We start from the raw sequence: 12,248 nt of genomic DNA, 5'->3' as shown, positions 1-12,248 counted from the left end.
TTGCATGTCATAAAGTTTTGTGGAATTGTTGCAGTCCACAAGCTTTCATTAACAGATGCCTGTCATTGATTGACATGGATGAATGCACACAGAAGATGGGCTACATTGTATCAGAAATTGGCCCTGTGGAGTGATAAGACAACACACACACACAGCCAGCTAATAGAGATGTTTAGGTATGAAAGATACCTGGAGAATGCTTTTTAACCAAGCTTGCTGTTCCAGTGATGAAGTTCAGAGGTGGCAGTATAATGATATGGTGTTATTTCTCATGATTAGTTTGACAGATTGTAGTGCACGGAATCATAAGTGCTGTGTTCTGCATTGTTGTCCTTTGACAGTTATGTTTGATCCCTTAATCATTAATAATTTTATTGGTCTCAACCCTTATATCACACACATGGTGATATCTCATATTACAAAGTAATACTTGTAAACATATAGTTGGAAGAATATAATACTGGAGCATTGCATCAGCCAGCAGAGATTCTCAAGCAGAATTTGATAAAATGTCAGTGGAATGAACTGGAATGCAAAATGAAAACAAACAGCATGGTTTCTTCATTAGTGGAACTACTAATGCTTTAAATGTGGAATGGATACCACCAACTCTGTACCAGAAAGTAATAGAAAATCTTACATAATGCATTGAACCAATTCTTATGGCCAAGGCAGGACAGCTTATTATTAATTTCCATTGGTAACAAAATGTTTCATTTATATTTGCACTTCTCATGACTTTTCAAAATTGTTTGGATATTGGAAATTGCTTCAAGATTTAGTTTTTGATGCAGAGAACACACACAAACATTTGATATATTTTTTCATTATTGAACTTGCAAAATGGTTAATTCACTTAAAAATTTCATTTCAGAAACCAAAACATAGGCTTGAAAAACAGTTGAAAATTCACAAAAATCATTTCTGATTCAGACACCAGAATAATAATAAAAAAAATAATAATAATAAATAAATAATAGTCTTCAAAATATTTTTTTCAAACCCGTTTTCAAATATACTTTTCCACTCTCCTGGCTAACTGCTGTCTGGAAAACCTCCTTTTTTTTTAGCTATACCGCTTCAGATCACTTTACTTGGCTAGATGATCTTTTTCCATTTGGACTTAGTCTGATTTGATATATTCCTACAAAAAAATCAGTAATCTTTATCTTCATACCAGATTTACTATGGAGAAAATCTGGTATTATTCTCACTCAGACTTCTCAGTGATTATTGCTAGCTCTCTACACTGTTCACCAGCCTTCACAGGCATATCCATATATAGATGCTCATCTTATCATTCTTCCTTCCCAGAAGTGGTACGATATCATGAAATGCTACTCAGCAAAGTTTACACCAATTATTTCTCTAATGCTGTATAGCAGGATCACTTGATCACTAATAATTGCAGACATTCTCCCCGTGCAACTTCTTTTGAGATAATAATAATTATTATTATTATTTGACACCTCCAGATAGTCCAAGACTTTTGAAGGGCACCTACTCCACAGCTCTCAGTCTCTACCACTCAACCTCATCCACCAACTGCATCATTTACATCAACACCATCTACTGTCCACCACCACGACTAGTATTTTCACAGACAACACAAACATCCATGCCCACAGTAGGATTTGAACTCACAGCCTTTTGAATGGAGAGCGGATATGCTAACCACTCAGCCAACCAGGCCAGCAAAGGTTCTGGGCAAAGGATAAAGGTTCTGAATCTGTACATTCAGGCATTTTAGTGGAGATCATCTTAAAAAAAAAAATCTTCACATTTTGAAACACTTTGGAATATCTCTACCTTTGTATCTCGTAACAAACTTGCAGAATTTTTTCCGTCACCACCAAGTACAGGCTGTCTCTTTTGTCAGGTGTTTATCAGGTCCATTTTGACATTCACTTCTTGTGTTTCAGTCACACTGGCTGTTTTGTGTGACTGACGAGAAGAGGAGTAATGAATACCAAAATTACATCCATTGTGGAATATCATGTGGTTTGGCTCAGCATGCCATCTGTGATTGAGCACAATATCTTGAGAAAGAAATGAAACTCATCCTTAGAAGCTCGTTTTGTCTTGAATTTACGGATGGGTCACCTGAATAAATTCTTTGCTCCTATACTTGTCACCTCCGATATGGCTTCAGCAGTTAGCCAATTGTTACATTTTTTTAACTATGTTATAGTGATTGTCTCATTGAATATAGATTGTGTTATTCTTTATGAAATTTTCATGTTTAAAATTAATGATTAGCTATAAATTAAAGATACCAAGAAGTTATATTCTTGGTTTAATCCTTTATCCAAATGTGAGCAAACAAAGTTTATGCATGAAGTATCTTCATGACTGGGCAACTCATATATAGAGGCTAATGACTTCACATCACTTGCCTTAGTATCCCACAATGCAAAGCACATATCCTTACAGACATGTATAATGCTGTTAATGGAAGGTCCACTACGCTGACTGATTTTGACCTTTATTGAGGTGTCATTAGTGGGAGCCAGACCCAGAAGTGATACCAAGGTTGAAGTAATGCAGAAGTATTATTTCCATGTATGAGTAGACAAAAGGTGTTAACATCTTATTACTAAAATGCTCTCTATTAGAGACAGATGTTGCAAGTTTTTCCACTTGGTTATACTATAAATTCCAATAATGCATAGCATTATACATGTCCGTAAGGATATGTGCTTTGCATTATGGGATACTAAGGCAAGTGATGTGAAGTCATTAGTCTCTATGTATGAGTTACCCAGTCATGAAGATACTTCATGTGCAAACTTTGTTTACTTACACTTGGATAAAGGATTAAACCAAGAATATAACTTCTTGGTTTTTCCACTTGGTTTATAGTATAACCAAGTTGAAAAACTTGTAATATCTAATGGTTAGCTATTTTACTATGTTTACTGTTTCATTGGTGCATTTAATAACATTTAATGCATCATTATTATATTACTCAGTGTTATTTAGTACCTTGCTTTATTGGAATAATTGGCAAAACTACAACTACACGTCTGAATTCTATGAGTTCAATTCCCACTGAGGCATGAGAATTTGTGATGTATTCAAATGGGTAGAAGCTTCTAATGTAGAAGTATTATTATTATTATTGTTAAACATATTTACTATTATACTGTTAATATTGTGATTATATAATAGTAAATTTATTTAATATTAACCTCTTTGTAGTGTGATCCTGAACAAGAGTGGACAACTTGGAAACTAGAAAATAAACAAACAAAAAATGTACATACAGAATTTATCCTCTTCCTGTGTAGTAGACATCACCAAATAAGAATGTATGCTGCTAATCAAATTAAACATCTTTTCAAAGATAAAACTGCATCAATATCTGTTCAGCATAAATGTTTTGAAAATGTTTATAGTGCTACATTTTCAGCCTTGAAACTTCTTGAAAAAGTGAGTTTAAACTTCTTTCATTTAAAGTTTTAAATGCATCATCTTTTTCAATATGTATCAGAATGTAGAACATGCTGCTGGAAACATTGTACTTATACAGGATCATCTTAATAATGAAGTATAGCAACAGTTTATATGTTAAAAAATATATTTTGTTCATGATAAGTAGAACCTTAGTTGTTTTTAGAATATATTTATCTTGAATTGAATTGTAACTAATGAAAATTTTTGCAAGTAAACAAATAAAATTTCAATTGGTATTGCTGCAGAATAAGCAAAATACAGCAACTCTCCAGAGAACAAATGCAATTACAAAATATTAATGGGTACTAGAAGCAGATGAGAAGTATAAACACAAATTTTAACTGAAACAGTGAAGCACTGATCTCTTAGGAAGCACACTCTAGAGTTTGAATAAAAGGCTGTTGATATAGAGCTTAAATTTAGTTCCCCATATTTTGTGGCTTCTGATGATGATGATATAGTGTGCATATACTCATTATGAGCATTTTCAGTATTATTATTATTATTTTTTTTTGTTTTCATCAAGAGATGTAAACCATCTGTTGTTGTTGCTGTCGTCGAGTCCATTGAAAGCTTCTAGATATGGCTGTGGAACTGTAGAACTTCTTTGGCAGTCTGTTGAACTTTGATGAAGTAGAGCTTTTCTCTATGGTTATTGTCAATTTTCTGTAGAGCAGCAGCAATTGCCAGACAAGAATAGATATGGGCAGGTGTTAGTTCAATTCCTGGACAGTTCTTGCATGATTCCTAGCTTCTACTACCATCTGGCTGAATTTTCATCATCATCATCATCAAATTCCTGCCATGTACCCTCAAGGGGTGTACAGGATATGACAGTACTACATGAAAAAATTACATCATTACTAACTTCCTATCTACAATTTTCCTCCAAATCAGTCTGTTACTTGTCAAGACTCCAACATTATCAGATCTTATATTTCTATCGTCTAAGGCACTTTGTACCGTATCAATCCACCTATATCTTGGTCTTCCTCTGGGTCGTTTTTCTTCCAACCTGGCAGAGAACACTTGTTTTGCTAATCTTTCCTCTCCCATTCTATTTAAGTGACCATACCATCTGAGATTAGCTCTGCTAACGCATTCCTGGATGCTGACAATGTCAAGTTCTTTCCTAATATCCTCATTTTTAATATGATATTGCCATTCATGCCATCTGTTCACGCCTCTAATCTTTCTCAGGACTCTCATATCTGCGGTCTCTAGTCTTTGGTCAAGTGTTTTACTTCTGACCCAGCTCTCAGATCCATAAGTTAAAATTGGTTTGAACACAGTCTTGTATACAGCTAATTTAGTGTTCCGACTAATTTCTTTCTTATTCCATATGAATTTATTCAATTGACTTCCCACGATACCAGCTTTGCTGATTCTGTTGTCTATTTCTATATTTAGTTTACCATCTTCAGTAAAAATTGTGCCTAAGTAGCTGAAATGTTTTACTTGTTCCACAGGTTCTCCATTCACAACACAGTTGACATTTTCAATGATTCTGCCTATTTTCATTGTCTTTGTCTTTTTATTGCTGACCTTCATACCATATCTATTACAACAGCTATTCAATTTAGTCAGAGAATCTTGCAGACTTGTAGCGGATTTATTTAGAAGTATAACATCATCCGCATAAAGCAAAGAGCTAACATTAACATCTCCAATTTTGATATCAGGTTTAATACCACATTCCTTCATAATGTGATCCATATAGATAATGAATAACAGAGGGGATAATGTACATCCTTGTCTCACACCAGATTTAACATTAAACCATCTTCCTGTACTTCCTTCAATTCTAACTGCTGACTCACAACTCAAATAAAGACTAAGTATTGCTTGATATAATGCCCCATTGACACCATATAACTGCAGCGTATTGAATAGCTTCTCTCTTGGCACCTTGTCATATGCCTTTTCCAAATCGACAAAACTTAAATACAGATCTTTGTTATATTCCCATGCTTTCTCGACTATTTGTCGTAAAGTGAAGATCTGATCCTGACAGCCTCTATTTGGCCTGAATCCAGCTTGTTCTTCACCAAGCTTTTCTTCCACAATTCTTCTCAACCGTTTCTCAAGTATACTTGCATAGATCTTGCCAGGAACACTCAGTAGGGAAATACCTCTGTAATTCTCACATTCAGTTTTATTTCCCTTTTTATATATGGGTACTATGAGAGATCTACTCCAATCATCGGGAATTCGTCCCTCTGTCCAGGCTTTCTGAACTATGCAGTGCAGCCACTGTAAGACTCTTATACCACCATACTTCAGCATTTCTGGTCGAATATCATCTACTCCTGCTGCCTTTCCACATTTCAAGCCTTTGATGGCTTTTTCTACTTCAAGTATGGATATGTATTCCTGACTGCATGCCTGGTCAGTGTTTTTTATCACTGTGCTGTCATCACTGCTTGTTTCATTTAGCAGTTTTTCAAAGTAATTACTCCATACTTCAAGGATATCTTTTTCTCCTGTTTTCATTTCACCTTTATCATCTCTAATTCCTTTTACAGCACACTTTCCTCCATTCCTAAGCTTCTTCAACAACCTCCAGAATATTTTGCCACCTTCTTGATATTTATTTTCTATATTCTTGCCAAAGTCCTCCCATGACTTTTGTTTAGCTAGTTTTACACACTGTTTAGCTTTCTTACATTTGTCTCTGTATTCTGTAAGAGTAAAAGCTGACTTATTTGCCAGGAACTTTTGATATGCTTTCTTCTTTTCCTTCACTGCCTCTTTAACTTCCTGTGTCCACCAGGGAGTTTTGATTTTTTTATCTTTGCACACAACCTCACCACATGCCTCTCTGGCAGAATCAATCAATGTTTCCTTCAGAGTTTGCCACTGAATCTCCAAGGTTTGATTCCTGTTCTCAAACTCTTTCATTTTCTTTTCAATAATATTTCTGTATTTTAGTCTACAGTTTACATCTGAGAGCTGCTCAACTTTTATTCGCTTTAAAACTTTCTTACATGTTATTCTTTTCAATATGAAATTCAATTTTATCCTGCTCAAGACTAAATAGTGATCACTTCCAATTTCAAATCCTCTGTACACTCTGGTGTCCTGCACCAGGGAGAAAACATCACTATCAACAATAACATAGTCAATGAGACTTTTCTTATTCCTAGCCTCTTCTCTCCATGTGAATTTGTGCACATTTTTATGTTGGAACATGGTGTTAGTAATAACCAGTCCATGTCCTGAGCAGAAATCCAACAGATATTTGCCATTATTATTAGCTTTGCTCTTTTCTCCAAATTTTCCCAAAATATTTTTGTATGTCTCACAATCATTTCCTACTCTACTATTTAGATCCCCAACAAGGACCAACTTTTCCTTTTTCATTGTGTCAGTTGCTTTTTCTAAAGCCTCAAAAAATTCCTCCACTTCTACCTTAGTAGAACCTTCTGTGGGACCATAGGCACAAATAAGTCTCATTGTCCAGTTCCCCATTCTCATATTTGCCCACATTACTCTACTTGAGACTGACTGCCATTCAAGAAGATTAGCCTCGTATTTTGTGTTGAATACTATGGCTACTCCTTCTTTTCCTTGATTGTTATTGCCTGAATATAACATTTTGTATTTATTACTCAGAAAGATCTCACCAGTTTTGGTCTTTTTTGTTTCAGTCACCCCTATTATGTCGATCTGGTACTTATCTAATTCCTCAGCTAGCTCCATTTCTTTGCCATTCAGGCTTCTTACGTTTGATAGTACCGATCTTTAACTCTGGTGATGTTGAGTTGGGGTTTGTTTTCAGATTTGTTCCAGTAGCTGACTTTTCGCTGTTCGCCCTGGTTCCCTGGCGAAAACAACGGGGGCCTTGTTTAACCGGGCGACGCCCCAGCCGGCATGAAATTTTGTCATGTTGTACCATCATTTTTTATTTTGGTTTAACCAATAAGAATACAATTTGGTCGGCTAAATCCGAAATTGCCAGCCCATCCTCGTTCGTTCAGTATCAAAGTAGATACCCAACAGGGTGCACCACGAGAAGGTGAGGATTGGACATTAGGTCAGAAGCCCTGGTCGGTTCTCCGCATTCCTTTAAAGGCTATGTGGAGGTCTCCTCTCAGTTATACAGCTTTGACCCTTAAGCACCCCCTGTTATTGCCTGAATATAACATTTTGTATTTATTGCTCAGAAAGAATTGCTCAGCTGAATTTTCATACCTTTAAAAAGTTCCATCCTTAGTCTGGTGATGATTGTGGTTATTTCTCTATTTTCATTAATTTCGCTGATTACATTCTTCTTCTTGAGTGTTTGTTTTACCAATCTTAATTTGGCGACAGAGTTAGCATCAGTTAGTGATAGTGTGTGTAATTTTTGAGGTAATTGTCTTGCTTCTTTGGCTAGACTGTCTGCTCTTTCATTGCCTTCAATATTTACATGGACTGGTATCCATTGCAGTATACAGTTCTTATTTTTCGAATTTAACGTTGTTAGTTGTTCATGAATTTCCTGTGTGAGTTTTGTTTTTCTGCATTTTTTAAAGTGCAGATTTAGAGTTGCTATAGATGGTTATTCCTTCTGTAATGTTTATTACTGGATTAGAGAGATAGAACTTGAGAGCTGTTTGTATGGCTGTTAATTCACAAGTGAAGTTTGAAGCTTATTTTGCCAGCTGTGGTTTAACAAATTTGATATAAAAATCAGCAATAAAAAGACCAAAATTATGAAAATAGGCAGGAACATAGAAAACTTCAGGCATTCTGAATGGAGAACCTATATAACAAGTAAAATATTACACTTTTTAGTGAAGATGGCAAATTAAATTTGGAAATAGGTTAACAGAATAAGTAAAACTGGTATGGTGGAGAGACAGTTGAATAAATTTATATGGAATAAGGGATAAATTAGCCATAACATGAAACTAGTAGTGTGCAAGACAATTTTCAAATGAGTTTTAAGTTATGGATCTGAGAGTTGGGTTAGAAATAAAGCACTTGATCAATGATTGGAAAATTATCTTCCCTAATTTTCTTTGATAAATGAACAGATGTTATTAATGTCAAAATTTTATTAAAAATAAAGACATTAAAAAGGAATGTTGGAAGTTTTTTCCCACTTGGTTAGACTATAATAAATTTAGTTTAATCAAACTAAATTTATTATAGTCTAACCAAGTAGGAAAACTTCCAAGATCTTTCTCTAAATCCAGAGTAATTTAATAATAAGGTGGTACACCTTTTGGCAACTCGTATAGGTAAATATGACTTCTCCATTGCTTCTGCCTTAGTATCACCACTTCTGGGTCTGGCTCCCACTGACGAGACCTCAATAAAGTGGTCTGGGTAGTGGCCCTTCCCTTAATGCATATCATTATACATGTCTGCAAGGAGATGTGCTTTGCATTATGGGAGATGCTGAGACAAGGAGTGATGAGAACTTGGTTCACCTTTACGACGAGTTGCCTCAGTCCTGAATATACTTCAGGTGCAAACTTTGTTTGCTTACACTTGGATAAAGGATTAAACTAAATTTATTATACATTAAAAAGGATCTTGGTTGTTGATAAACTTTTCTGTTATTTTTGAAAGTGCTGAGGTCAGAGCAGTAAGGTTGAATAGTTGACTTTTAGTCCCTTTTTGGGGAAGGCCATATAAGAGGTTACTTCTGAGATGCTGGATAGATGCCAGATGAATATGGGATTGTGAAGAGAGAGAATACAAGATTGGTGTGAGTTCTGGAGAACAAGCTTTTATTACAACTGGAGGAATACAGTCAGGACCAGGAGACTTATTGGTATCAAGGCTGCTGAGTATTTTCCTAATGTTGTTCTGGCAAAATTTCACAGGAGGCATACTATGGATAGTTAGTGGAACGGTGGGAGATGTGCCTTGTTTATCTATACAAGAGTTAGAGGTGAAAGCTGATACCAAGAGGTCTGCTTTATGTTTAGTAGATGTCACCATTGTACTATCAGGGTATGAGAGAGGTGGAAACCTGGAAGGAAAGAAGTTGCACCCGCACAGCATTGGCAAAGGACCAGAAGGCTTGACTTCCTGTAGGCACAACCTGATATAAAGCAGATCTCTTGGCATCAGCTTTCATAGTTACTATCTATTAAAATGGAAATATAACAATGTGAGAATTACAGAGGAATATGTCTACATAGTTAAAAAAACGTTTAATTTTCTTGACCATAAAAGCTCTGGAATGACTTCTAATGGGACTATATTGATCAAGTACATATAATAAACAACTATGTTATACCAACTAGTTTCACCATCTAAGGCTGTTGGCATCTTCAGGGTACATAACTGATGTAAGGCACTAAAAAGTAAAAAACTGTTACAAACTATAATCAACCGATTCCAATTATATTGGACAAAGAAACAGAGCACGTACAATACATGCATAGGGCGTGCATGATCTCACTTGTTGTTATTTAAGAACGTGCTATAGTAGGCACTGTAATTCAGTTCTGGTGAGTTAAGAGATCTAAGAAGGGTCTTCCAGATCACGGACAAGATTAGTCCTTGGTTCCTGTTAAGGTTTTATATACAGCAGGCAACTGCTGTGGCTTCTTTAAAAATTCGGGAGCGGAAGTCCTCCTCTATTTAAGGAATTGTGCTTCTATCCCACTCTATGATATGGTTCGTTCTTAAGAATGAACATAGAGGAGGACTTTCGCTCCCGAATTTTTAAAGAAGCCACAGCAGTTGCCTGCTGTATACAAAACCTTAATAGGAACCAAGGACTAATCTTGTCCGTGATCTGGAAGACCCTTCTTAGATCTCTTAACTCACCAGAACTGAATTACAGTGCCTACTATAGCACGTTCCTAAATAACAACAAGTGAGATCATGCACGCTCTATGCATGTATTGTATGCGCTCTGTTTCTTTGTCTAATATAATTGGAATTGGTTGATTATAGTTTGTAACAGTTTTTTACTTTTTAGTACCTTACATCAGTTATGTACCCTGAAGATGCCAACAGCCTTAGTTGGTGAAACTAGTTGGTATAACATAGTTGTTTATTATATGTACTTGATCAATATAGTCCCATTAGAAGTCATTCCATCTCTACATAGCGTTTCAGATAAAATATACACATGCGTATACGAGAAGATATGCTAAGAAAAATTGTGGAAGAGACACTGGGAGAAGAACATGCTCTTATATATATCTTTTTTCCCAAAGAATCATTTGTTTAGAGTTCAGAGTTGCAAGTCCAGGTTACATTTTTCTATACACATCTCAGTAGTTTGTGTCCAAGGTCAGTGCTGCTCATAGGATACAGTTGACTCTAGAAATAGAAAACAGCTATCCTATTTCCTTTCTATATCTTCTCATTCTTTGTTAGCCAGACTTCTGTTTTTGCAAAGATAATCCACACTGGTCAGTATATTTATTTTCGGTTTATATTCGTTTTTTGTGAAAACACTTCAGGTTTTGCATTTCATTACTCAATCTATTCTGTAGTTTTACGAATATATTTCTCATACCAGCTAGGGTGAGTAAAGAATTTCAACTATTTTATTAGAATATCTAACTTTATTTGTTATGTACTTATGCACAGGTCATTCATAATTATTCACTCAGCAACTCCTTATCAGAAGCTTAACCCCTTTATATTAACCCTTTCTGACCTGATTTTTTTTTCCAAGTGAAAAAATTTTTTCTTTCTATTTATTTTGTCTTTAGGTCTAAAAAAGCAAGAGTATCAAGTATTTTTCAGACAGCTGCAATCTGTGAGCAAAAAATGGAACTACGACGTACAATACCAATTGGAATCAATCATAATATGGACTATGAAAGCCCAGAAAGTTAGTGATTGCAGTTGGAATCATTCGGGCAGAAAGGGTTAATATTTCCTGTTTTCATATATTCATCTTAATGTACTGAATTTGGTGTACAGTAGTCCCCCTTATCCTGGGGAAGATATGTTCTAAGACCCCCCCAGTGGAAACCTGAAACTGAAGATAGTACGAATCCTATATATATATATATATATATATATATTATTATTATTTTCTGAGACTACCAGGGAGACGAGAACTCATCAAGGGAGGCCATAAATCACCCAAACCAGCTGTCATACCTTCTCTTAAATTCATTCACGCTAGATGCACTCACTATCCCTAAAGGCAAACTATTTCACTCGCTCACTGCTCTCTGAGAGAAAAACCTAGCTCTCACCTCTTTCTTGACTGTGAACAAACTTAAGTTCCTGGATGCCCCCCATGTTCTCTCCCCCACCTTCCATATAATGAAAAATTTCATCAGATAATATCTTATAACACCCATTCAAATGTTTATAGACCTCTATCATATCATCCCTCTTTCTCCTGTTAACCAGAGTCTGCAATCCACACACACTCAATCTGTCCTCATAATCTCAATCCCATAATTTTTGATAGTGGGATTTAGATTATGGATATAATCTTTGTAACTCTTCTTTGCACCCTTTCCACAGCTTCTTTATCCCCTTGGAACCCAGGAGACCAAATATGCATACAATAATCCAGGTGTAGTCTTATCGAAGCCTTATAAAGAGGCAAAATGGCTTCCTTATCCTTACATGCCAAGATTTGCTTCAACATCACAATTATCCCCTGATATGTATTTGCAACTATATATATTTGCAAATATATATACCCCTTTTTGAGTAATGTTAGCCAATGTATTAAAATAAGGGACACTCCTAAACAAAAACAGGCTATAATAGCCGTAATTATATTAATAGTGTTTAAGAGGAGTAACATTGGAAATTTCCCAGAAACTATACTTAATGTATTTGTAACTTTTACTATGTGACCTTTG

The 12,248-nt window shown here is 35.5% G+C and overlaps 1 protein-coding gene across 1 annotated transcript in view; it reads left to right on the top strand.

Moving 5' to 3' along the window:
- LOC150096080 (serine-protein kinase ATM-like) overlaps nucleotides 1-3,556 on the top strand; it is a 250,619-nt gene extending 247,063 nt beyond the window's left edge. Inside the window, exons 22-23 of the mRNA XM_090409613.1 lie at nucleotides 3,202-3,432; nucleotides 3,494-3,556. Of these exons, the coding sequence (XP_090265739.1) occupies nucleotides 3,202-3,432; nucleotides 3,494-3,556 (294 nt within the window). The remainder of the gene's footprint in view (nucleotides 1-3,201; nucleotides 3,433-3,493) is intronic.
- The last annotated feature ends 8,692 nt before the right edge of the window (nucleotides 3,557-12,248 follow it).

This window comes from Typopeltis vanoorti, chromosome 19, assembly GCF_054136105.1.
Source record: "Typopeltis vanoorti isolate ZY-2024b chromosome 19, IOZ_Tvanoo_1.0, whole genome shotgun sequence".
NCBI lineage: Eukaryota > Metazoa > Arthropoda > Arachnida > Uropygi > Thelyphonidae > Typopeltis > Typopeltis vanoorti.
This window is presented reverse-complemented; position numbering and strand designations above follow the sequence as displayed.